General features: G+C 35.5%; 2 protein-coding genes and 1 long non-coding RNA gene across 3 annotated transcripts; 1 reads left to right on the top strand and 2 right to left on the bottom strand.

The window, feature by feature from the left end:
- Window positions 1-1,150: 1,150 nt before the first annotated feature.
- Window positions 1,151-9,571, bottom strand: LOC116120959 (cytochrome f-like). The gene is made up of 6 exons (XM_031406934.1): window positions 9,491-9,571; window positions 9,353-9,382; window positions 9,250-9,264; window positions 8,653-8,804; window positions 7,836-7,891; window positions 1,151-1,692 (listed from the first exon to the last, which is right to left on the bottom strand). Exons 1-6 carry the CDS (start codon window positions 9,569-9,571, stop codon window positions 1,151-1,153), a joined length of 876 nt encoding a protein of 291 aa, XP_031262794.1.
- LOC116121035 lies at window positions 6,647-7,619 on the bottom strand. The gene is made up of 3 exons (XR_004126643.1): window positions 7,366-7,619; window positions 6,946-7,041; window positions 6,647-6,819 (listed from the first exon to the last, which is right to left on the bottom strand). It is a non-coding gene; the product is annotated as an uncharacterized LOC116121035 (long non-coding RNA).
- A 2,083-nt stretch (window positions 9,572-11,654) lies between the features above and the next one.
- On the top strand, window positions 11,655-13,569 carry LOC116121017 (receptor like protein kinase S.3-like). Its single transcript, XM_031406982.1, is given in 2 exon segments — window positions 11,655-11,982; window positions 11,984-13,569. Coding segments are annotated over 2 exon segments (1,635 nt in total). The 5' UTR covers window positions 11,655-11,691; the 3' UTR covers window positions 13,328-13,569.
- The last annotated feature ends 13,264 nt before the right edge of the window (window positions 13,570-26,833 follow it).

The raw sequence follows: 26,833 nt of genomic DNA, 5'->3' as shown, positions 1-26,833 counted from the left end.
AGAAAAACATGCTAGATTTCATTGTGGGGTGTGTAGATGCTGATTATGCTGGAAATCCTGATAATAGGAAATCCATGATACATTTTGTTTTCTCTTTATGAAATAATCTGGTTTGTTGGAAAGCTAATTTGTAGGCTATTGTGACTCTATCAACTACAGAAGCTGAGTATGTGGCTATTACAAAAGCTGCCAAGTAAGCAATTTGGCTCAAGGGAATGCTTAGTGAGCTGGGATTTAATCAAGCTCAAGTTCAAACCAAGAGTGATAGCCAAAGTGCTATGTTCCTATGCAAAAACCAAACCTTTCATGAAAGGTCCAAACACATTGATGTGAGGCTGCACTTCATCAGAGATATGATTGACGAAAAGATTATTAAGGTGGAGAAAATCCTTGGGAAAGAGAATCCAGTAGATATGTTTACCAAAGTTGTTATTTTGGATAAACTAAGGCTCTTTAAGAGCCTGCTCCAGATTGAGTAAGAATGAAGGAAATTTCTTGGGTAGTAGGGGATGAAGAAATCAGATGCCAAGGTGGAGATTTGTGCTAATGTGGCATTGATTTATGCTTATGTGGAGTCAAAGTTTATAAACTTTGGTTAGAGGCAATTTAGAAGAAAGAAAGGGACAGTTTTGTAATTTCATTTTGGGATATTTGTTGTGCCTTATCACGACACTTTCATTTTGCTCTCTGGATTGTTCTCTTCTTGTTACATAGAGAGAAAGTTATGAGGGAAAATATCAAGGTGGAGCCTTGGTATTCGCAGGATGAGATCAATGATGGTGATGAGTTTTTTTTTTTTGTAACTGATTTTTTCCTTTTTCTCTTGTATAAATTCTGATCAATTCTATGTATTTTTGTGTGAAAGGTGTGAGACACATGGGAGCAATCTAGGGTGATTTACAGAGGGGAGTTGTCACTGGGTTCTGGGTGTAAAACTGACTCACAAACTTTGTAAGGTTTCTCTTCATAGTGTATATTTTCTACTGCCCTGAAAAGTGGATGTAGGTAATCAATCTGATTAACAAACCACTATAAATCTGTGTGTATGCTCTTTATTGTTTATGCTCTTATTTTCTTTATATCTCTATCTTGCTGTGAATGTTTTGGTTACTTTAGAACTTGGTTTTTCTAAATTGGACAATCTGTTTGATCAACAAAGTTTATAAACTGTATTGTTACTTTTGGTCTCGTCGGGATAAATCTGACCCCTTCCTCTGTTAACACCTATGTATATTGGATATTTTAAGAAGTGGATATCTTTATTAGTCGCAAGGTCCGAGGAAAGAATAGGAAAAGTGATTTCACTATATTTCTGCCCAGGCATTGGCCCTATCACAAGAATATTTTTTTTAGTGGGATAGTAGTTCTGAAAAGACAGATTGCCTATCTTTTCTTTCATCTCGGGCGAAATACGATCAGGGGGGGCTAATTCAAACCCCTCTGGTAAAATAAGAACGGCCCCTACATTCAAAGCCCCCTTTTTACCATTAGCAAGAACTTGTTTCAGTTGCATATCATAAGGAATTCTAACAACTGCTTCAAATACAGTATCAGGAAGTATGGCCTGTGGAACCTCAATATCCACAGGCTTATTAGCTAAATGGCAATTGGCACATACAATACGACCAGTTGCTTCTCGTGGATTTTCAAAACCCTGCTGCGCAAAAATGTGATACGCATTTGAAATGGATGTACAACTCTTTCCCTCAGATAAAAGGGCCCTATCTATTGCCTCGCCTTTACTGAAAGTTACTTTCATCCCTATCCCTTGTCTGAACCGAATCAAAAGAAACTAGATCGTGTGGAATGCCAAAGATGGACTCCTACTAAAAACCAATAGTGGCAATGGAACTGCATGATCCTAACTTAGGACGATGACACGAGACTGAAGAGCAAGAGGCGAGGATGAAATGAAAAGTTTTTATGATTATTCTGGAATTCTTCTTCCTTACAATGGATCCGTATGATGTACATCCATATCTAGGGACATTTCAAAACGTAGTCAAATTGGGAAGACCTATGATGCAAAGAATAACAGACTTACATCACGATATTTTTTTCTTCCTCATTTTGATTTTGGTTTTCTTATTATGTATCTTGATTCGTGCTTTATGGCATTTCCACTATAAAAAAAATACAATCACTCAAAAACCAAAAATGAATCCCGCTTTCTTTTTGGTTTTTAGTATTTGCTTCATTTTGGTAGTGGGTAGCCACATCACTATCGGGTATTGTGACGCGAGAACGAATTCGCCCCCCTTTAAGAAAATATTTCCTTTAGCTCCTTCATGCCTACTACAACTAGTTATTTCGGTTTCTACTGGCGGTTTTAACTATAACTTCGACTCTATTTATTGGTCTAAATAAGATAGGACTTATTTGAAATTCACTGAATGAATAATTCATAAAAAGAAATCCTACTGTGGTATTCTAGATATTCTTTAGTTCCTTACCGTGTTAATTACCAATTACTGGGCATTGAGATTCCTAGACAATACGGATTAATATTTAGGGATAGATATTACCTCTCTTTTCCCCCTTTCAAAGAAATTAAATTGAAATGATTGAAGTTTTTCTATTTGGAATCGTCGTAGGTCTAATTCCTATTACTTTGGCTTGATTATTCGTAACCGCATATTTACAATGCCAATGAACGGCAAGGCTTATTCTTGGACACATGTTATACTTGACCTATGCTGGCTCCATACCCAAGAGTAAGGTGTATGGTGCTTTCTCGTTCAATTTGTCTTGACAGTTAGAGTTGCTAGTTGCTTTAAGGGTTGGCCTTAATCTATTCCGCAGAACGAAAACTTTGTTATAAATTACCCCTTTTCCTTATCGGGATTGGGAGTAAGAAGAATGGTTGGGATAACAAACATCCATCTCGTTTGTACTTTGGATACCCTTATAATCATCGAAGATTGTTGAAGTGATTAATTCCTAGAAATAAAGGGGCGTTGAGAACAAAGAAATTGTTGGAGTTTCTATTTTATTTGGTACTAGCTATTTTATTTAGTACTAGTACCAAAACGCGCGATGTTAAGAAAAAATATCTTTTGCAAGAAGATTGGCTAGAGATTTCTTGTAAAAACATTAGCCCCACTCAGTTCATAAGGAGAATATTTCAATCTTTTTTAATTTCTTGTATTACTCTCGTTATGCACATAAGGGAGGAGCCGTATTGAAATTTTTTTACTCTAGTGCTAGTGTCAATTGGACTCTAGTGCTAAAGTGAAGCCACCAAGTGCTAGACTAGATTTCCCTAGCTGCTAGAGGGAAGAGGATAAAAGTGAAAATAAATTAGATGGAGGGTTTTATCTACTAAATCAATTAAGAAGAAATCAGATTTCAATTTACCCTTAAAAAAAGATTTTTATGAATTTTAAATTATTAATTTTCAAGTATTAATTTATACTGATAGGACTAAGTAAGATTTGGACGAAATCAAGAATTGCAAATAATAATATATTAATGCTATAAAACTAATTAATATGATGGTGATTTAAAACAAACCATTACTACTCCACTACTACTGGTTGGTGGCTTCTGACACTTGAACTACTGAATTTGACTGATAGATTTTCATATTACAAGAGTGATCGCATGGTAAACCCATTAAAACAAATCATATTAATATATAGAGAGATTAGAAAATTGCCTATAAACTGCTAATAACTGCAATCCAATTATCCGTGTAGTTCCAATGTGTTGTACTCATGGGTGTTATATTTAGGGCATGCCCAAATCCAACATTCCTTCACACTTCGCAACCAAATAAGAAATGCAGAATTACATTGATTACATATACATTTCAAACTAGACATTGCAAAATAAATGTATATCACAAATTCGTGTATCTAATATAAGTTAATGCACATATTTGAGGATCTATACAAATTTGTTTGATTATTCTTTGAATTTCCTTGCCCTGCTTTTACTAAGCAGTAGGAATGGCGCTACTGCTGCTGCAGATTCTGACCAGACAGCACCTCGATGTAAGTTCTTCCTCATCTATTTTTAATTAGTCCTCTGTCTTGAAACAATGACTAACATTACTTTGAAACAATCGAAAGCAAATATAGTACAGAGTGATGGAAAGAACAAATCCAGCCAATCACGCAACTGCAAAGAGAAATACTGAATTAGAGGCGGAGACACATGAATTTTTCATATAAATTATATGCAAAGAAAAATGTAATAAAACCTTAAACCAATTACAATTTCCAGAATTTGCTTTCGGCAAAAGGAAGTGGTGGAAGTTACAGAAGTTTCAAGAGTTAGGTTTACTGTCAGTGAAATATTCAATTAGACTACTATATTTCTTGTTTCGTATCCAAATACTAATAGAGCAAAGATGCAAGGTCATCATTAGGTTAAAGACTCAGGGCTGACTTTTGGAATTGATAAGTGGGCTTTTGGATGCAACAACCATTTATGGAGGGAACTAGGAAGGGACTTCCCATACAGAGCTTGCATTATTGGTAAATATAAAAGATATATTGACATATATGATTAAGCATTAACCTGTTGCCGAATTTCATCCATCCACTGAAAATAATCCAATCCTCCATCTCTACGGGCTTGTCAAAGCTCTGCGTCTGAAAGCGATTCCACACCCTGCTAGTAGGTAATAAATTAAATGACCAGAATAACCCAAAAAAAGGGAGAAAAGATTTTACAAAATCAACCTGCTACTATTCTCAAAAGTATGCTCATGAATGAACAGCTTGCCAAAGCAGCAAAGCCTAAAATTTCATCATTCAACAAATCGGCACATGGTCTAACCTGTTCAAAGGCAGAACCTAAACTAAATTATTGGCAGCACAAAACAGCTAATACATAGAGTAAGCCCACTTCCCTTGTTAGGCAAAGGAAAAACAAATTATTAACTTGTTCATAAACTAAACTCGTCCAGATCTAGATCTTCTATCTTCTCCAATCTCCATTTCATGAGTTGGGGACTTCTTTTGCCATTTCTTTGTCTCCTATAAGTTAAGATTATAGTTGAAACAACATTCTCCTAGATAGAATTTCAGTGAAAGCTTAAAGGATACAGAATTTCAATGAATGTATATCTAATTTTACTCCTATTTGAATGTGCTCAAATTGAGGCTATGCCTGTCAATTAACGGAGTCATAAACAGATCATATAAACATTCAGGAGCTACAACTGCTAAGAAGACTCGGGATGAATACAACTTATGCAGCGGTGATAATTCCAACCACTACCTCTTCTTTCATCTTGTCATGGAAGGATGACGCTTATGCAAAATGTTAGGAATAATTTGAGGATAGTGATAGCAAGAACTCCATTAAAGGAACTATAATGAAAAATGTAAATGGTACTAACCTGAAAATATCAGTTGTGGACTGTGTAAGCTGTTTCCTCTCCCTTCTAAAAAGACCCTTCCCTCTGGCAAGTTTCAACAATAACCATAAACATAACCGATAACACTGCATGGTAGACTTGAATGCATCTGCCTAATGGCAGGTTTTCATAGCCCGATATTCCTATTATACGTCTACCTCACCTAATTTTGGCAACTATATATAATACCATCTAAGTAGGAATTTTAACTTGCTGACTTCTAATGAATACCTTCAGTCGTAATAATATAGCTACAGTCCAAGAAAATGCAAGTACACCCAGAAGGTTCACAAGGTAATGCTGAAGAGAGTTATATATATTTATATATTAATGAATTAAAAGTTAAAAACTAAGTTAAGCAAATCTTTTGCACAATGAATGCATTATAACAAACTATTTTATTGATCACTGCTTCCCTGTGATGGCCTTTTCTGTTTTTGCGTATACTAATGGTCACAACCAAATTATAGATAATACAAGCCTAGACAATAAAAAGGAAAAAGAACTGCAGAGGAGTTGATTACTGTGCAATAAACAAAAAATGGAGAAGAAAAACAGACTGAAACAAAATGATTTTTCCCATAATTGCTCACCATCTTTAATTGGCCTTCGAGAAAGATGGCTGTCAAGATATAAAACAATTGAATCTTCACTAGCAGGTGCTTTGAAATTCTCCCAGAAGCCAAGGGTCTCATCGGTCCACCCCAGCTGATACCAAAGTTAGGCCATCCGGGCTCTCTAAAACATTGATTTAAGAAATCAGCTACATTTATTTAAGAGTACAAGATACTGGGTTCTACACTAAAGTTTGGTAGATAGTAAAACCTGGGAAAACTAAAGGACTCTAGAGCTTTGCAGCTTTTAACTCCCCAACTTTAGCCAGTTTTAACTCCCCAACTTTAGCCATTGAACGGTGTCTCCAAAAGCTCCAGTCAGTAAATATAAGCTAACAAACAACCACTCAGGATTATAGTTTTGTTGTTCCCAAAATAATGTTTCATGAATCCAAGCAGCATATCCTTATATTGGTACATGTTATTTGTCCTACCAGAAAGTGCCATTCAGCTTCTGCACTTGTTCATAGAAATTCAGAGTAAAATAAGGTAGATTTCTGTTAGAAATTGAGACATGGACTTACCAGTATATATATAAAATGAAACTACAAGATATAGGCTTTTCCCTTCAAAAGAATTTCAATTCTTTAGGAAGTCGTTCATCTTCATCATTTTTAAAAGCAGATCACTTTCAGTAGCTAGGTTCAAATTCATCTGCATCAAAGTAGTCACCTTCACTAGGTTTCATCTTCATCAAAGTAATCACTGCCACTAGATTCTGTTCCATCATTGTCAACAGGGATCTGCGTAGATTCATTTGCACTTGGATTGATATCATTTCTACTTGGACTGTACTCTTCCACTTCTTTCTCATGTAGTACTAGAAGCAATCCAGACCTTGCCACATTGAAAAAGATAACATAGTGAAACGACAAAAGCATATTACAGATCATAATCAAACAATCAATATATAGAATATATTTATATTAATTGATTAAAAAAATAATAATTGAGTAAAATTACCATGATTGATAATGGATTCAACAAGGCCTCCTGATGTTAAAATGCGACCATTCCGATGGCTGCATAACATAGTTGTTGACCATCCAGGTTCCTAACCTGCATTCGGAAAAAAACATCCTAACTATGTTTCATATCATTTCTTGAATACCTTATTTCCATTTCAACCAATTCCATTTTTCATATCATTTCTTGAATAACTATATTTAAAATCTACATCAAACGCAGCTTAATTCACCCTATCCAAAAACCAACAGTCCAAACAATAGTAATACCACACTTATAACTCAAAGAACACACTTTTTACATATTCAATACAACGCAATATCACACTTATTACACAAAATATCACACTTCAGGTAAATTCAACAACATTAAAGAGGCAATTTAGTAAAAAATTAAAAAGACAAAATAGGGAGGGACCTGAGGAGCGAGGCGCTTGCAGTGGCCGCACCAGGGAGCGTAAAAATGGACCAAGATCAAGTCAAAGGCTGAGATTGCTGATTCAAAGTTTGATTCTTCCAGCTCTATTACTTTGCCATCTATTTTGAACTGGGTTTCTTCTTGAAAAGAAAATGAAACTGACCCACACAGTAATAAGATCCAAACTGTAATTCTAACCAGCTCTCGCACATTCGATAACTTTTTGTTGCTCTCCAAATTCTCAGATGGTTTTAGTATCTTGCTGAAAAAAACTACCACTTTTTGATGTAGCTTTTGATTTTATAATGTTTGGGGTGTAAATATCAGGGGCGCCCTCTGAATTTTGAGATTTTTAATTAATCCTTAGTCTTAATCTAAGTAGCTAGCATAAGAAATGGATTGGCAGTTTAGCCACCATAGTTGTGATAATCTACTTTGGGAAGATGAAATTAATAATTTTAAATTGTTGTCATGAATAATCATATTGAGCATAATATGAAGAGATATAAACGTGCGTACGTCTTGTCTTCATGCATGCAAATTGCCTAACAAGTATATATGCAATATTGTTCACTCCACCCTACAAAAATCTTTATCTTAAAATAATCATAAAAACTTTCATATAAGGTCCAACAAACAATTAGGGATATATTGAGCATGATAATATTTGGTCTCTCATTTGCATTGGAATAGACGGCATTGCATTGGAATAGACGGTAGGAGTATTTTATATCCAGTGCATACCATAATAAATTCCAATAAATAAAGTTTATAATACTTCAAGGAAAAATGGCAAGAATTGGTAAAAGATTTGTAAGTTCTATCATTTTCACAACTTTCCCACTAAAAATGACGGATGTTGATAATGAAGTTGAGGTTTTGATCCATTTGATATAAGTAATAAAATTGATAGGTGGAAAATATTCTAAAAACTATCAAGTATGGTGGGCAAGAAAACGTAAACAAATAATATTTTCAATAGTTCTCTAATAATGAAAATTAATAAATGAAAGTGAATTATGGAGTATGGTTATTAAATAATTTGAATCTTTTGGTTGTCCTTTGAGATAGATGATTGTCAAGATATGAAACATTTGAATCTTTGTGGTTCAATTTGAGAATCTCCCAGAAGGAAGAGGTCTCATCCGCCCCAGCTATAGCCTGATACACAGTTAGACCATTAGGATTTAGGGCTCTGCAAAACATTGATTTGGGTGGCTGTTATATTTATTTAAGAATACAATATATATAGTGGGTCCTAAACTAAAGTTCGTCAAATAGTCAAACCTGGGAAACTGGTCAAGGACTCTTTTAAGTTCTCCAACTTTAGTCATGGAAGGGTGCTTCCACAAGCATAGCTTGTTTTCCTTTCCTCTGCAACTCAAACCACATCCACCTAGTATCTCCTTGTGATGCCTGTTCCACTCCAGTCCATATATCTGCACGTGTAAAACATAAAACATCAAATTGCCATAAATAAGGCGAATACCATACATCGAACAAGTATAGATGCCGATGAGCAACAGGAAATTAATGTCTCTTTTGTCGTAGTTTCTATAGAAAACACATAAGAAAGAGTGAAACCATTTCACTGGCCTGTGTTCCAGTATCACTACTGATGCATGTCCCTTAGTAAATTTCATATCTTTAACACATTCATCTTCTGTGCCTCCTCCAGAGGCAAGTGCATTAGCTTAATAAGGGACCATGCAAGGGCCTTGGCTGCATCACAACTTGAAATAAATCCTTAAAAGAATTCGCTTTAACTCATTTGGAAGGCTCCCGTATACAAGCTTATCATTACCACTTCTTGCCAGTCGATTGCCTTCAATAGACCATTTCAGTCCGCATACTTCTTCTGTGTGTGCTTTTATGCACTCTTACCTGCGAAATAAGGGCCTGGTAAGAATATAGAAGTCAAAATATGAATGATTGGCAATTAGAGTATAAATTTGACCATTCAGGTGGCTCCATGATAAGTTCTTACTTTTCTGTGAGGACCATCTAGATTCTTAACCTGCATTCACAAAATATAAAATTATGTTTAAAATTAACTTATTACGAGTCCTGGAGTAATTGATCATGATCATGAAAGCTGCTTAAGAGTTTTGAAGCCTGAACATACCAGAGTTGAAGTTTGGAGTCCATATATCCAATAGCAAGAATTGTAGCAGCGTGAGAGAGGCCAAACTCGTAGGACGATCATTGTCCCCAAAGGAAGCACCATCAATCAAAGCATCAAAGTAACCACATAAATACGTGTCATTAAGCACATACCCAAATGCCAAGTACACATACTCCTTATGAGTAAATCTAAATATACTTTGTTTAGAACTGAGATTAGTACCTTGGGCATGCATCAATGTCGATATAGATTAGCGGCAGTACGTCACAGTGCCTTGGCATCTTCCCTTTTCATATCACCAATACTGCGATTCCACTTTTTACTTGGTTCGGGGGTTCCCCTGAAAACCAACATCCAAATTGATCTTCCTTCTGAATCAAAACTCAAAGTCAAGGTGTGGCAGTTAATTATGGATCATGAGTTTTTCTACTTAAACAAAATATATTAGCAAAGCTCAAAATCCAAGACAATGTTGGCTTTAGTTCTTATTTAATTGGTTTATACCAGAAAGTCATATTGGCCAAACAAAATCAAGTTTTTCAGACTCACCGGTAAAATTGTGATAATTTTTTCTCAGAACAATTTACTGGGTTTTGGACTATCCATGGTATAATAACAATAGCAAAATATAAATAATTAATATTTTAAATAGTTCTATAACTATGAATATATTTAGAATAACAATTAACAATTCAAGATTATAATTCTGTTGTTACCAGAAAATGCATGAGTCCAAGCAGCATATCATTCAGCTTCTGCACTTGCTGAATATTAAAGAGCATGGCATAAAAATTGAGATCAAAATCAGGTGAATTTAGGTTAAAAATTGAGATCCAGACTGACCAATATAGGCTTTGCCCTTCAAAAGAATTTGAATTCTAAAAGGATTATTTTACAACCAATCATATTTTAAATACAGCTATAGGAAGAGCTTAATGAAATTAGCATAAGTGATCAATACATATAAATAAGAGTTGAAATCTACGCCCTAGGTCTACTCATCCTGTTTTAAACCAAAAGATTTATTTTAGTTGTTTTCTTTTCAGATTTTTTTTTTAATTTAATTTAGATTTTCCTTGATACAATTTATATTAATCAAATAATAATAGTATAGTTTAATTTGGTAATTGATAATAATATTTCCTTTGAGTTTGATATCCGTATTAATACATTTTATCACTTACACAGATTTCGTACACTTGCGAAAACCTATAACACTACTTGCTAAAATATTAAGCTTCATACTTGGCTCATGTCATATCTCAGTTTGAGAAAGGCTGCATGCAATAGCTCAAGGTCAGGGGAGATGTAAGCTTACGTGGATATGTTTCACTTGTGTAGAAATCTCAATTACTGGGTCTCAATATAAGGTGCGGAGACTAATGAGAGCCTGATGTGGGTAACTGAAGACTGATTCCACGAAGAGGACAGGTTATGCTATATTTCAATCGATTTGATTATAGCATATATTATTATCCCTTCTGCTTAGACATATATTTGCAACTTATGTTTGTGTGTTAGGTGAGAAGAATGATGTGTATCTAGTTTTATATTTGCTCATCGCTCTGCCATATTGAAACTTCAAACCATGCTGAAAGCAAAGGCTCTAACTTATACTTGCATTTTTGAAGTTCAAACAATAAAAAATTAAAAACAAAATATTAATCAGCAAACTAGAAACTTCAAACAGAAGACAGGCAAAAATAAAAAATAAAAAACCAGGCTGACTTCTACCAGCTTATTCTCTTTCATATATTACAAGAACTAAAAACCAAGTAGAAGGAATAATTAAGCAATTGTCAATTCTGTCATACACTCTCAAAACTATCATAGAGTAGACCTTTTAACAGATAATCTGCGCTCTGGTTCCCATTAACAAGGTCTATCCGCTTTCATTCATCCTGCATTGAAAAGGTTTACAAAGGATAAAAGTAAGAAGTTCTTTCACTATGCCACTTAAAATCCAGGGTAGCTCTTTTACAAATTCGATGAATACAGAAGATCATATTTTAAGATTGGAAATGTCAAGTGGTTATTTATTTAGGTCATTAGCTGACCATAACTTCCAGGGTCAACTTGATTACTCTCTCTCTCTCAACAGCAAGAGTATCTTAAGACAAGGAAAACTGATCTATTAGGAGTCTAAGACTACTAACCAGAAAGAATAAACTCTCTTTGCAAAAAGCAGATCCATTTTCTAAATGGCTGCAGCTCAAGGGTATCTTTATTTGTGGATAGTCTTCAGTTTATCATTGTTCTTGGCCTTGGCTCAAGAAGAAAACCAGTTCATCTACCATGGTTTCAACAACTCGAAACTGCAACTGGGTGGCTTGGCAAAGATTCTTCCCAATGGTCTATTGCGGCTCACAAACACTTCTGAGCTAAAAACCGGTTATGCTTTCTACCCTTCTCGTTTCAAATTCAACTCATCTACCTCTCAAACCCTTTCGTTTTCCACAACTTTCGTGTTTGCCATGGTTTCAAAAACAAGCAAGTTACTTTTCCAATAAAGAAGAAAAGAATGAAACTTTTGAGCTAGGAAGTGGAAAATCAATTCGGATTTGGATAGACTATAATGGAACAGAAAAATTATTCAGTGTAACAATAGCTCCACTGAAAATTCCAAAACCAAACAGGTCTCTGCTGTCAAAACATATCGATCTCTCCGAAGTTCTATTGGAGTCTATGTATGTTGGTCTTTCTGCAGCAACTGGTGCGCGTATAAGTGATCACTATATTCTCGGATGGAGCTTCACCAAAAGTGGACCAGCACAAAACCTTGATATTTCAAAGCTTCCTCCTCCTCCACCACTTCCTCCACCTGAGAAAACCAATTAGGGTCTAGATCGAACTATTACTGTTTTGCTTGTAGCACTAGCGGTTGCGCTGATAACAGTTGGTGGAGCTGTTTACATTGTGAGGAAGAAGAAATATGAAGAAGTATATGAGGACTGGGAAAAAGAATATGGTCCCCATAGGCTCTTCTATAAGAATCTCTTCAAAGCAACCAAAGGTTTCAAAGAAAAAGAGGTTATTGGACAGGGAGGTTTTGGACAGGTGTACAGAGGTGTTCTTCCTTCTAATGTACAAATCGCAGTCAAGAGAATCAACCATAACTCAAACCAAGGGATGAAGCAATTTGTGGCCGAGATTGTGAGCATGAGAAGGCTAAGGCATAGGAATTTGGTTCAACTCCAGGGCTATTGCAGGCGTCGGGGGGAACTTCTATTGGTCTATGATTATATGCCTAGTGGAAGCCTTGACAAAATCTTATATGGCGATACAAAACCAAACCTTAATTGGTTTCAGAGATTCCGGATTTTCAGAGGAGTAGCTTCGGGCCTTCTTTATCTCCATGAAGAGTGGGAACAGGTTGTTCTGCATAGAGACATAAAAGCTGCCAACGTTCTTTTAGATGCCGATCTGAACGGAAAGTTAGGAGATTTTGGGCTTGCTAGATTACATGATCATGGTAGCAATGCACAAACCACCACTGTCAGTTATCTAGCTCCAGAGCTGCTTAAGACTGGAAAAGCAAATACTAGCACTGATGTATTTGCTTTTGGAGCGTTTATGCTTGAGGTTGCCTGTGGAAGGAGGCCTATAGAGCCTGGAATGGTAGATTTGGCTGCTTGGGTCATTGATTGCTGGAAAGGAGGAGCAATTCTAGATGTTAGTGACCCTAGATTGGAAGGTATGTATGTGGAAGAGCAAATGGAGTTGGTTCTTAAACTTGGCCTCTTTTGTTCACACTCTAACCCAGAAACTAGGCCTAGCATGAAGCAGGTGGCGCAGTATCTGGACCGTGAAGCAAAATTGCAGTATAACTCCAGATAGCGCCATGGTAGGCACAACAACAGCGAGGAATGAAGCTCCTGATATTGTTTTGTCATTTGATTCCTTGCCTGGAAGTATTTCTTCCCACACCTTGTCCACTGTTGATTCAATCCTCGTGCTGGGCCGCTGAGTCAAGAGTTTTATGCAATAGCTGCGTCCTTTGGACATATCATGGTTGGAGGATAAAGAGAAATATTCAAAGATTCTGAAATACTCTGTTTCTCTAACTTTTGAATTTGTAAAACTGGTACTACTTGTATCACTGTTGACTTGACTTGTTATTTTTTAATGGGCATCTCCAACCCACGCCAATAAATTTTTTTTCTTTTTTTTGTTTTTTTTTTAATTTTGTTAAGTTAATTTAAGTATTAAATTTTACATCAAAAATCACACCAAATTTAATTATTTATATTTAATTTAATTTGATTATTATTTATAATAATAAATTCATAATAATGATATAATTAAAAAAATGATGAAAAATTAAAAATAAAACTTTATTCAATGCAAATATTAAACTACAATAACTCAAAATAAAAATTAATTCGGAAAATTAAATTACTATCAATATGGAATTTTACCTTTGTGTTGTTTTTTTTTTTTATCATTTTATATTAGATGTAATGTTTTTCTATATTAAATGTAATGTTTATTTGATTAAATAAATGCTTAATTTTATTAAATTAGTATAATTTTTAAAATAATTATTATTTAAAAAAAATATCATTCCTAATATTTAATTAATATATACAAAAATAATGAGTGAAATAGATTAATTATTGATTATTACAATAAAAGAAAAAAGAATATTCTAAAAAATATTCTAAAAAATATTCTTTTTGGTGTAATATTTGGTGCTGTGGGTTAGAGATGGAATAGTGTTTTGCACCAAAATTTACACCATTTTGCACCAAATTGGTGCAATGGATTGGAGATGATCTAAGATAATCTTGTTTTGTTGGCTAATAAAACGTCGATTCTAGTTTAGCTTTTAATAAAAACCCAGAATGTGTATGTCTCCATATCATTATCAAAATAGCAAGCTGTGATATATAACCCAGGTAAATGCTGTAAACATATGGCTTAGAGTCAAGAAATAACTGTGTTGTAGGGTTTAAACAAAGGGCATTAGATTAATTTTGCAAGTTTCCTGCGCCAGTCTCCAGTTTTGTCTCTTTTCATATATTATTCATTTAACAATACTTTTCCCTAAACGTACTTGCTGAGTTTGATAAACTTTTTGGTTTATTCAGCCAAGTTAAAAATATAAATCTGAAGTCCAAAATAATGTGTATATATGTAGTTCCAACCAGCAGGGGAAATATTTGCATTAACTCTAGATTATTAAAGGCATTCATCTTTGGAAGTTCAACCTAAAGAGGTAAAGGGTACTTGACTTTCCAAATGTTGACTAGAAACTACAGTTTTAAGAAAAATTTCTTTCATCTAACACATGTGAGTTAAAGTCGCATTCATAACTATTATCTGGTGGCGGCAGGTTTTACTTTCAGGTAACACTTCCACCATGCAACACTCTGTTTCTCTCTAAAATGGATGCCTAATTGCATTGTTATCTAGGATTTCAAATGAAAACTAATTAAGGGTCATAAGTTTCCAGTATTTTCTTGCAATATTCTGTTTGAAATATATATCTTGGGTTTCGCAAAGCCACTAAACTGAGTAAAAACTTCGCCTTTGCCGGAAGATGATCAGTTACTCTCCAATACTTCTGAAAGTGGCCTGTCTACAAACCTCGTCTTTTGGGTTGGGTTTGACACTGTACAAAGCCCTGATTTCCTGCAAATGATGCATTAGTTTAATAAAGATGGCGGTTACAAGCTTTGTAGAAATTTTTTTTTTTACTTTTTATGTTTGACTTGCCTACATTCTTTAAACAACGAAAGCTTCATTGCTGGTGGTTGAGGAGACTTTGAAATTTAAGCTGATGCCTGATATTTGGGAAGTTCCATGGCTGTTGTTATAATATTACGGTTATTTTTAGTATCATGACTGTTGAGTATATGACTACTGCAAATACTAGTTAATATTACCTTCTGCCAGTAACGTATTGGCATTCATCAACCCTAATCATTCAGCCCTCAGCTATTCCAAGGGACCGTTGCAATTTATTATTCATAAATTAGGTTTGAAGAACAATTAGCCAAATAAAACTGATATATTTAGTTTCTCTGTCCCCATCTCATCTTGAAACTTCAACACCACATTGAAAACAGAGCACATAATACATTTACCAATTAAAAAATAAAAAGAATCTTAATGACTATCTTCAAACTAAAAGCAGAAGACAGGCAAAACAAAGAATGTTTAATGTCTCCATTCTTATTCTTTATATATCTATAAAACAGTATTCACTAACTAAACAAAGTCTACAGGTTTTAAGTAAATCTTACTGAATTCTAAATATCAATAAAGCGTCATGTTAACCAATTAATGCATCATCATCCTATATTATCTTTCTTTGAACCTCATTCACTGGTACGGTATTATGCTGACAATGAGGTAAGACAGTATATCAGCTTTCACTTGCCACTTACTAGCTAGGAAAACATGTAAGTCAGAAGTTGTCCTTTTCCTTTCTATCATTGACAGCTAGATGAAAAGGGTTTTTTTCTTAAAAAAAAACAAATGTTACTTCAGTGTTACCCTGCCGGCCAGGTCTGCTTAAAAATAAAATAAAATAAAATAAACCTTAATTCGAATCTGTAGGCATATTTTTTAGAGTACGAAAACTAAGTCTCAAGAGTTAGAGATTGTAAACAAGCAAAACATCTCTCTTTGCAAGCACCCCCTTATCTCAATGGCGGCAGCTCTCAGTCACTTCTTTTTTGGATAGTTTTCAATGTCTCTTGATTTCCTTGATCTCAGCCCAAGATGAAAACCAGTTCATCTACCATGGCTTCAGCGAATCCAAGCTGTCTGGATGGCATGGCGAAATCCTTTCCAATGGTCTACTGCAGCTAACCAACGCTACCAGCTTAAAACAGGCCATGCTTTCTACCCCTTTTCTTCAAGTTCAACGTATCATCCTATAAATCCTCTCTTTTCAACCACTTTTGTATTGCAATAGTTCCAGCTCCTAATAATAAACTTAGTGGCCATGGCATGGCTTTGGTCATCTCACCATCCTTGGACTTAAGCAAAGGTACGCCCGACCGCATATTTGGGACTCTTCAATTCTCAAATGATGGCCTGTCAACAAACCACATCTTGCAGTTGAGCTTGATACTGTACAAACTGTTGAATTATGATATAAATGAAAACCATGTGGGAATTGACATAACAAACTGGAGTCTAACGAATCTCTACAGCAACTTATTTTTCCGATAAAGAAATGAAGAACATACCCTTGGAGCTAGCAAGTGGAATCCAATGCAGATATGGTTGACTTCGATGAAACCGAGAAATTACTCAATGTAACACTTGCTCCAATCAGAATCCCAAACCAAACAGGCCCCTCTTGTCAACATCCATTGATCTTTCTCAAATTTTCTTGGACTCTATGTATGTTGGTTTTTCTGCATCAACAGGTGCACTTGTAAGTGGCCAGTATATCCTTGGATGGAGTTTCAACAAAAGTGGACAAGCACAAAATCTTGATATTTCGAAGCTTCCTTCACTTCCTGTCAGAGGATCAACAAAACGAATTTAAAGATTATTGCTTCCCTCATAGCACGTGGTTGTGCTTATAGCAATTGGTGGAACAGTTTACATTGTTCAGAAGAAGAAATACGAAGAATTATTGGAAGACTGGGAAAGACAATATGGTCCTCATAGGTTCTCCTATAAGATCTATACAAAGCAACCAGAGGTTTAATGACAAACAGCTTATTGGAGAAGGGGATTCGGTAAGGTTTCGGGTGTCATTCTCTTCCAATGAACAAATTGCAGTTAGAAAGTCTCCCATGTTCCAAGCAAGGGATGTCAAATTTGTGGCCGAGATAGTCAGCATGGGAAGGCTAAGACATAGGAACTTGGTACAACTCCGTGGCTACTGCAGGAGAAACAGCAACTTTTATTAGTCTTGATTATATGGCTCACGGAAGTCTTGATAATATTTTATATACAATGCAAGACCAGCCTTAATTGGTTTCAGCGATTTCGAATTCTCAGAGGAATAGCTTCTGGCCTTCTCTACCTTCATAAGATGGGGAGCAAGTTGTTCTACATAGAGATATAAAGCCTGGTAATATTCTTTTAGACTTTGACCTTAAGCGGAAAATTAGGGGATTCGGCCTTGCTAGGTTCTATGATCATGGTAGCAATCCAAAAACCACAAACCTGATAGGAACTTTGGGTTATCTGGCTCCAGAGCTTCTTAGGCTGGAAAGGCTACCACAAGCACAGATGTGTTTGCTTTGGGGCTTGTATGCTTGAGGTAGCTTGTGGGAGGAGCTATGCCTATAGAGCCTGGAACCTAAATTTGGTTATTGGGTCATTGATTGCTGGAAAAGAGGAAATATTCTTGATGCTACTGATCCAAGATTGGAAGGTCTTTATGCAGAGGAGCAAATGGAGTTAGTTCTGAAACTAGGCATGTTTTGTTCACATCCAAACCCAGCAGGTAGGCCTAGCAGGAGGCGTGATGCAGTATTTGATGGTGTGTCATATTACCACATATAACCCCTGATAGCCCTTTGATTGCTGCATTCCACGCAAGTAATGAAGCTTCTAATGTTCCAGTGACTTTTTCTGGTTGCTGGAAAGTGGTTCTTCTCACACCATGTCAACTGTTGATCAATTCTCATAGAAGGTCGTTGAATCAACTACCGTTTTGGAGTTTCATGTACATGTGTTTTATCTAAATGACTACTTAGTCCAAGATTCATGCAAGCCCAGACTATGGAAATTGACATTAACAGTAGAAAAGTGCTTGTGCCTAATCAAGGGTCATAAAGCTGCAAAAGACAAAACAAATAAAAAGAGTTGTAAGTTTAACTCATATGCATGATCCTTTTTTGTTCATAAAGAATCTCTTTGCCTTGGTTAAGGTCCGATGATTTCTTTCTTTCTCTGTTGTTTTTTTTTTTTTTTTTTTTTTTTTTTTGAACTTTAAATCCGTACTCATGGAAAATATATGAATGAAATACGAATCTCAAGCAGTGGTTTGAAACTCATTTGAAGTGACTTGTCTATACATGAATTAGCAATACAAGATACAGCATCACTTAGAATACAAATTTGGAATATCAATTAAGATGTGTAGCATTACAATGACTTTTCTAACATAAGATCATATACTAACCTCATGATATCATCTTGGAGTTTAGATCTCAGCATCTCAGGTTACACCACCATTTTCCACCCTCTCAGATACGCCAGTTCAGTCCCTGCATTTCTTGGTGGAAAAAAAAAAAAAAAAAAAAAAAAAAAAAAAAAAAAAAAACATTTATGCTAATATAAAATGCAAAGCAAGTGGCCAATTCACATCGTTCTACTTAGAGACGACATGCTGTCTTTGTTTAACTGCTGCGAACGACATCTCATTCATTTCTAGGTCGACTTCTTGTGCCTTTGTGAGGACGATTTGTCGTTCATATCTTTGCCCTAAAGAAAGATACTCGATGCAAAGCATCAATGGCCCACTTCCCTCAAAGTCGGAGCTCGCATCCTTCTATACGAAATGTCACAATATGTTCTTCCAACTCGAAGCTCGTATCCTTCTATACGACATGTCACACTATAATATATTTTATGCTCAAAAACTGTTTGTTAAAATTCCTTAAACAAAGCTTATTGGGGCCGGGCGGCCCGGGCCTACGCATGACGTGGCTATCATGAGGAAGCAATGAATTCGTTTCATTGAATGCAAATGTGGGCACTTGTTTGATAATTGAATTTGGAACCGGGGAGAGATGCACTGCACTTTTATGTTATAGAAATTCTTAGTAATAAACGAACCTGTCATTCATGCCTATTTATTGGGTAAATATCATCTCTTTAAAACACCATTCAATAATACAAGTGAATGGGCTATAGAAATGTAAGTATCATCCCTTTATAAGTATCATCTCTTTACAGCTTTGGAGAGTAGCTATTTGCCCATGGAGAAGAATTGAAGTAGACATCCCAAATTTGACTTCTACGGTTGTACCAAATTTCTATGCTAACATATGGCTCTGGTCATACACGTGTTTTAAGAGTTGAATCAAAGTTCGATGCAGGCTGCATGCCAACTCAGAGTCGACGGTGATTTAAGATTTCTTGAATTTGTTTGTATTGAAACTTCAACCCATAGCGAAAACAAAAAAAGGTATAGTTGCATTATTATTATTATTTTTTTTGGCTATCGGGGGTGTTCGGACTAGTTTATGCGTATCTCAATTAGTCACTTGTCCCCCAAACAAGGCTTCCAAAATAAGACAAGCCCTACGATCCATGGCCAACAATATTAGCAATCGTTCTTGTGATTCAAACCTGAGACCACAAGGGGAGCAAACCCTTTGACCCCAAGTTTTTGCCACTTGGCTAACCCATTGTTGGTTAGTATAATTGCATTATTCAAATTCAAACAATAAAACAAATCAGAATCAGAAGCCTTAAATCTTGGAAGCACAAGAGTCTTGATCCAATTCGAAAATCCGGATCTTCCTATATACTTGATCCGGATCGGATTCGGATATTCAGTTTTTTCAGAGCAGAACGGATCCAGATTAGATACCAGATATCAGATTTTTTTGCACACCACAAATTCTTTTTTATTAATCACAAGGAAGAATTTCTACAAGAAGATATTATTATGCTCTTGTTAGTCCTGTCATTGAATTCAGCATAATTCACATCAATTTTTTTTTATCCAGTGGTAATTTTGAAGGGGAAAACTAGAAAAAGTAATTTGTGAATGTCCTTCTTTGAATATGACATGATTCTAGCCTACAAGATCATTTTAATAGATTACTACAGTTTAGAATTCCCACTCAAAAGGAAAGCTTTTTCCCAACATTTTCAGACTCATCAATTCATTTCCCTCACCATCTAATATAACACAAGAATGATTTTGGAAATATAGAGAATAATCCCTCTCTAGCATTTGTCCAACACTAAGTAAGTTTTGACTAATCTTAGGTACATACTATAACACCCACATTGAGGTACATTTTTATGTTATAATGCCCTTAGTTTTATTTGATGCAAGGTAAAAGATTGAAAATTAGAATTTGCAGACTTCGCCGTGGCAAAGGAGTTTTGTCACCGCGGCATTGTACACACTGCCCAAATCGTGCTTTTAGAATTACAAGCTTCGCTGCGGCAAGGAAAGAAGTTCACCACGGCAATGCATGCTCTAGAATGTCTCGCTGAGGAGAAGAAAAAGCTTCGCCAAGGCAAAGAACTCTCTAGCATTCTTGAGAAAATTTTAGAAACTTCCTTAAGTGCAAAATGGTCATTCCACCCATAATTAGTTGAAAATGTGGAGAGTGAAAAGTAGTAGAATTTCATGGAGAATGCAATAGAGATGAGGGTACTATTGTAATTGACTAAAGGACAAAGATGAAATTTCATAGAGAGTATAAGGGCAAAATGGGAAAGTAAAAGTAATAAATGAGATAATAAGGGTTCAAGAATTAAAACCTTGCCATTCTCTATTCTTTCACACACCACCTTCATCCCCAATTCTCTCAATTCTTTTCACCAAATTTCCAAGGATTTTGGTAGATTTTTAATCCTAAGCATCCAAAGGTAAGATTCTTGCACCAAGATGTAAGATTAATTATTTTTAAAGTGTTAAATTCTTATAGTTTATATGCTTAGGGTTCAAGAGGAAGAGGAAGTCTATCAAAGAGAGAGATTCTAGTGTGCAACTACTCAAGTTCAAGGTAAGTAAATCCAACCCTGTCATGATTTGAGCAAGAATTGTGTAGAGAAACTTTATATATACATTTATGTGCTTGAATGTTGAGAATTGTTTATGGAATTGATGTTGAGTGTTGGTTAGAATTCCACCATGAGAAGTAGTGTTTAGTATGAGATGAATTGGTGGAAGTTTGAAGAAGTTATGAAAGAGCTGGAACAGAATTTTGAAGTGTGAATTTCCTGGCCAGGTTTGAAGTTGATTTTAGAGAATTGTGCTCCAAATTTTGGTACCTAGAAAAAGAGATAGAAGTGTAGCTAATTTAGTGCTTGTTTGTGCATACCACTTGTTTGATGAAATTTCAAAGTGAAGTGCATGTATGATTATGATAGCATATTATCTTGAGAAGAGTTTGTAGATGGTAGAGAAAGTAGAGAATGACATGTCTATATGCCACATTGCATTCGTGCATTTAAATATTTGAATTTAAAAGGATGATAAGAAAAAGCTTATCTACATGCATACATGCATATAAGCACACTAAAGAACAAAGAGAAAGAAAAGAAAACTACTAAAGAAAAGAAAAGAAATTGAATACAATTTCTAAAAGAAAGATAAGAGAAAAGAAGGTTGTTGCGATGGGGAACCCGTAAGTGACAAGAAGAAGAATATTCTCACATGTACGCTGCCTTCAATGAGCGGCCTAAGAATAAGAAAGAAGAATTTGTATAGTCTGTAAGAGTGCATGTGAATGAGGATTACATACCTACATGCATGCCGCCTTTAGTGAGTGGCCTAAGAATAAGAAAGAAGAATTTGTAAAGTCCGCAAGAGTGCATGTAGATAAGGACTGTACCCACTCACACGGCCAGGGTTCCGAATCCATGCCTCAATCGAATCCAATCTACAAATAAGAAAAAAAAAAAGAAAGAATAGAAAAGAAGAAAGAAAGAAAGAATAGGACAGAAGAAAGAAAGAAAAGAATAGAAAGAAAAGAAAGAAAGAAACACATAAAAAAAAGAGAGAGAGAAAACAGAATAAGTAAATAGATAAACAGTAAAGAAAATGCATCTCTTATGCATTTGTGCATATGCATTATGCCACGTCTACTTTTCAGAATTAGTTTCCTGTTTATACTTACATGTTAGTAAGTGAGAAGTAAGAATTTTAGAAAGAATAGAGAAGTTTGATGTAAGGAAAGAAATTCAGAATACGAGTAACGGAGGAAGAAGAATGGTATAACGGATTTACTTACTTAGCAATTAGCGCTCACTCCATTAATTTCACTATTTTTGTAGGTAATAGATAAGAAACAGTCGTAGGGAACGTTGAGAAGCGGAAGAAAATGGCACTACTGTCCAATTGTATTTTGAGTTTTGTATATAACTTTCTTACTTGATGTAGAGAATTTGATTATAAAGTAAAGTTCATTTTTGGACCCACTATCTTATACTTGTATACTTATATGTCCCTTATATCATATTTAATGATTTCTTATTATATTTTCCAAAGTATACTAGCTAGAAAGAGAGTTATTACACATACAGGACATTAGGGATGATTTTAGTACCTGATTGTGTTTGGACAGCAACATCGCCTATCCCTTTAACCTCCACAAAATCACCATTCCCTATCTTAACTCTGAAGCTGTATGACTTGTCTAGCTTGAAGAATTTTTGTAGGTTTATAGCCATGTGGTTAGTGCAGCCACTGTCAATCAGACAAGTTTCATTGCTAATCTAAGTTGCATAGCAAGATGCCACAAAGAGTTGTTCCGTTTCCTGGCTTTGCTATTGATCTTCTCTAACTTGTGCTTGCTGTGGTGGCTGACTTCCCTTGTTCTTGCAGACCTTTTCTATGTGACCAGGCCTTGCATTGTATCTTTGGCCTGAACCAACACCTCTTCTCGGAATGGCCTTTCTTCTTGTAGTGAGAGCAAGGTGGATACTCCTTCATCCCACTTGGTTTTTCCCACTGACCATTACTTCTTTCTTTCCCCTTTTTATCTCCAGTATACCTCCTATTGCTTCCTTGTGCAAGCTTGCCTTTATGAGTTACCATTATTGCACCCTCACTTGTGTCTTCTTGTCTCAAGAGTCTTCTTTGATCTTGTGTTTGCAAGGCATGCACTAACTCAATAAGTGTAATCTGAGACATGTCCTTCGAGTCCTCAAGAGAGGAAATTTTGGACTCAAACCTTTCAAGCAAGCTCACCAAGACCTTCTCAACAATTCTCCTATCTATAGTCTCCACTCCAAGCAATCTGGTTTTGTTGACTACACTCATCAGCCTGTCAACATACTCCTTTACCTTCTCAGATTCTTGCATTCTCAACATCAAACTCCTTTCTTAAGTTCACCACCTGCATGTTCCTTGTAGTGTCACTTCCTATGAATTCCTACCTCAACTTGTCCCAAGCCTCTTTTGCAGTTTCACACGCCATTATCCTTGTGAATACAAGGTCTGTTACAGTAGCATAGATATGGGACAAGGCTCTCGGAGCCTTAGCAGCTTCTTCTTCATAAATTCTAATCTGATTTAGAGTTTGATTTGGTCCCAGCTGTGTTGGCTGCCTATTTTCTTCCACATACTGCTACAAATCTTGGCCCTAGAGAAATGCCTTCATTTTGACAGCCCACATGTGATATTGTTCACCATTGAAGACTGGATGTGATAACAAGGCTGATTGAGAAGCCATCAGTTCAGGTAAGAGGTCTATAACAAAGGCGTTCTTGGAAATGAGATGAAGAGTTGATCGTGTGATGGAGAGGTTTTTCAGGTTCCTAAGTTAGCTCTGATACCATTTGTTGATGTTTCAGCCAAAGAATACTAAGGAAAGAAGTAAAGAAACTGAATTGAGAGAAGGTTCTTGCTAACCTCCTTGCTAATATTTCATTAATCTTCCAATTTATACAACAAAAGGCAGCCCAAAAATATCCACTGTTACACCAACTTTGCAGGGATATTTTTACATATTTGAATTTAAACTAAGACTTACAACTAATACATGTACAATGCCTTTCAAATACAAGTCTTAATCACAGTTGATCACACCTAAACACATCACTAAAATACATCAAATTCAGCTGCTCAAACACGCCAGGTTGCAATGAAAAAACAGAGAGCTTTTTGGCGCCAAAGACTTTTCAAAAAAACAAACTGAAATTCTGCTGCATTTCCAGCAAAATATCACTGCATCAACAGACTCTAACCTAGAAACTAGGCCTAGCATGAAGCAGTGATATAGTATCCAGATGGTGGTGCGATGTTACCAAATATACCACCTGGTAGCATTTCATTGGCAAATTCACAACAAAGTAACGAACCTCCTGACAATTTTGTCATTTCATTCACTGGTGGGAAGTAGTTCTTCTTACACAACGTCTACAAATGATTCAATCCTCACAGTAGGTCACTGAATCAAGAATTTTTTATGCAATGGCTTGATCTTTGATCCGTTCATGGCCGCGGAATGGAGAAAATAAATGCAATGACTAAGTACGATATTTTCTGCTTATGTAACTTCCGTGCATTTTGATAACTGTTAACATTACTTGTGTTCTAATTAAACTTAATGAAGTATTCTGCAAAATAATCTGGTTTTCTGTTTCATAGACATCATTTTTATGTTCTAGTTTGCTATTACTGGAATGCAAATGGCTCCGTATTAATGTCAGAATAGGTAGCTCTTTTATGACCATGAAAATGTTGTGACCCCATAACTCAGAATCAAGAAATATGTATGTAGTAGTAGTTTTATGCAAAAGGACTCTAGGTAAGACATGACATTTATCCATCAACATTTTGGTACCTTAACTAATGCAAGGAACAAGGGCGAGCCCTCTAGTTAGTTTCTCTTTGGCATGTATACAATTGATTTGTCTCTTTAGCGAGTGTAATTAGGATGTAAATGTTTCCTTATCTCTGTAATGCATGTAAAGCATTCATGCATTCAAATGTGTTCATAGAATTTTATATTAATTGATTACCGGAATGCAAACGGCTCCATGTCAATGTCAATGTCAGAATAGGTAGCTCTTATATAACCATGAAAATACTATGACCCCATAACTGAGAATCAAGAAATATCTGTGTTGTAGTAGTTTTATGCTAAAGGAGTTTGATTAAATTAATAATTTAATGGAAAAAGATTAAATTTTGTCTGAGATCTCTACTCATTATATTCTGCATATTCGAAATAAATAAACTGTTAGGGATATTCTGCTAATGTAAATGAGATTTGAAGCACAAAGTAATCCATAATTTCCTTATGTTTGATTCTAATATCACCTAACAATTTCAGTCTCATCGGACAAAAATAGGAGAAGTATTTACGTTGAATCCAATTTATGCAAAAGCCACCATCTTTGAAAGTTCCAACCTATAGAAGCAAGGCTAGCTGACTTCTAATATTGACTTGCAAATAATATTATTAAGAAAAGATACACAATATCCAAACTTTCATTTTCGGTGCACCTGCAGAGGGATTGAACAGCTCTGCGGCACATGGAGCCGTCAGGTTTTACTTTCAGTAACCACTTCCACCTTGCAATACTCTACCTAAACTTCATGCTAAAACTGTAAATACGTAGCTATCAAGACCCTAGATTCAAAATTGTTGCTGTCAAGATGAACAAGAAATGTGGTGAGCTGTCTAATTCCCGTCATCATGGATTATACATAGGCTTGAGTAGAGATAAGTTTTAAATGATTGACATCCCCAACTCCTTAAAATTAATTATACTTGAATAACATCCAAAAAAGCAAGATACTGTATTAGCATATAACAAAGATATGGTTTGTTTTCGACCAAATGGTTGAAGAACAGGATATCTACAAATTGGTCTGAATTCGTTTCTTTATATACTTGGATAGTCATGAAAAATGAAAAAATTGGCTTATATTGGTTGTTATTATTTGTTGGCAGAGATCAATTTTATTTTATTTATTTTTATTTTTATTTTTTTTGTGATTGGGGGTGCCCGAGTCAGTTTGTGGGTGTATCAACTAATTTCTCGAAGCCCTAAAATTGACAGCCAGGTAAATCCCCTCAATGGTCACCCTTATTAATAACCTCGGTGGATCAAACTCAGGACCTCTTGAGTAATACACCCAATAGTTATAGTCGACTGCTGGGTCATGCACTGGTGGTTAGAAGATCAATTTTTACATCTTCTAGAATTCATTAAGTGATGTGATTCCAGTTTAGACCCTTGAATTGAAATCCTGAGTTAGCAGGTTGACATTTTCTCCTATGTTCTTGCATTCCAAGACTATAGTATCATAGACATACATCAGCATTTTTTACTTTAAACAAATATTCATCTCTCAGAAATTTGAAAGAATAAAACTAGCAGAAATTTGAAAGAATAAAACTAGCAGCAACACATTTTTCCTTTCCAGAAGACATATTTTTCACCTTTTTTTTTTTTTTTTTTTTTCCTTTTTTCAGTGATGGCCGCAGCTCTTAGATCTGGAGTGAACCAGCTTTCTAGGTCAAAAGAAAGGGCATAGACAGAAGAGATTCATCAGGAAGAACGGGATTGGATAAAGCATCCGAGTTCGCGGATTCATCTGTTGAAGCATACCCTTAAGCCACAGCCAAAGAATATGAATAGAAGTTGGTTGTAGAACAGATTCATCAACAGAGTGGGAAACCTTCGTCTCCTGTTCTGGACCCGACCGATGCCCTAATCTGT

Source organism: Pistacia vera, unplaced genomic scaffold (genome assembly GCF_008641045.1).
Source record: "Pistacia vera cultivar Batoury unplaced genomic scaffold, PisVer_v2 Contig1267, whole genome shotgun sequence".
In the NCBI taxonomy this organism is placed as follows: Eukaryota; Viridiplantae; Streptophyta; class Magnoliopsida; order Sapindales; family Anacardiaceae; genus Pistacia; species Pistacia vera.
The sequence above is the reverse complement of the archived record's forward strand: the minus strand, read 5'-3'. Positions and strand labels throughout refer to the sequence as shown.

What these genes read in the sequence shown, in the direction of transcription:
- LOC116120959 (XM_031406934.1), bottom strand. Translation starts at nt 9,571, where the DNA reads ATGATCGTCCTACGAGTTTGGCCTCTCTCACGCTGCTACAATTCTTGC. An exon ending in GACTCCAAACTTCAACTCTG is followed by an intron (nt 9,383 to 9,490) that starts GTATGTTCAGGC and finishes TTGTGAATGCAG; the next exon opens with GTTAAGAATCTAGATGGTCC. An exon ending in GCTCAATATGATTATTCATG is followed by an intron (nt 1,693 to 7,835) that starts ACAACAATTTAA and finishes GAAAGAGTTGTA; the next exon opens with CATCCATTTCAAATGCGTAT.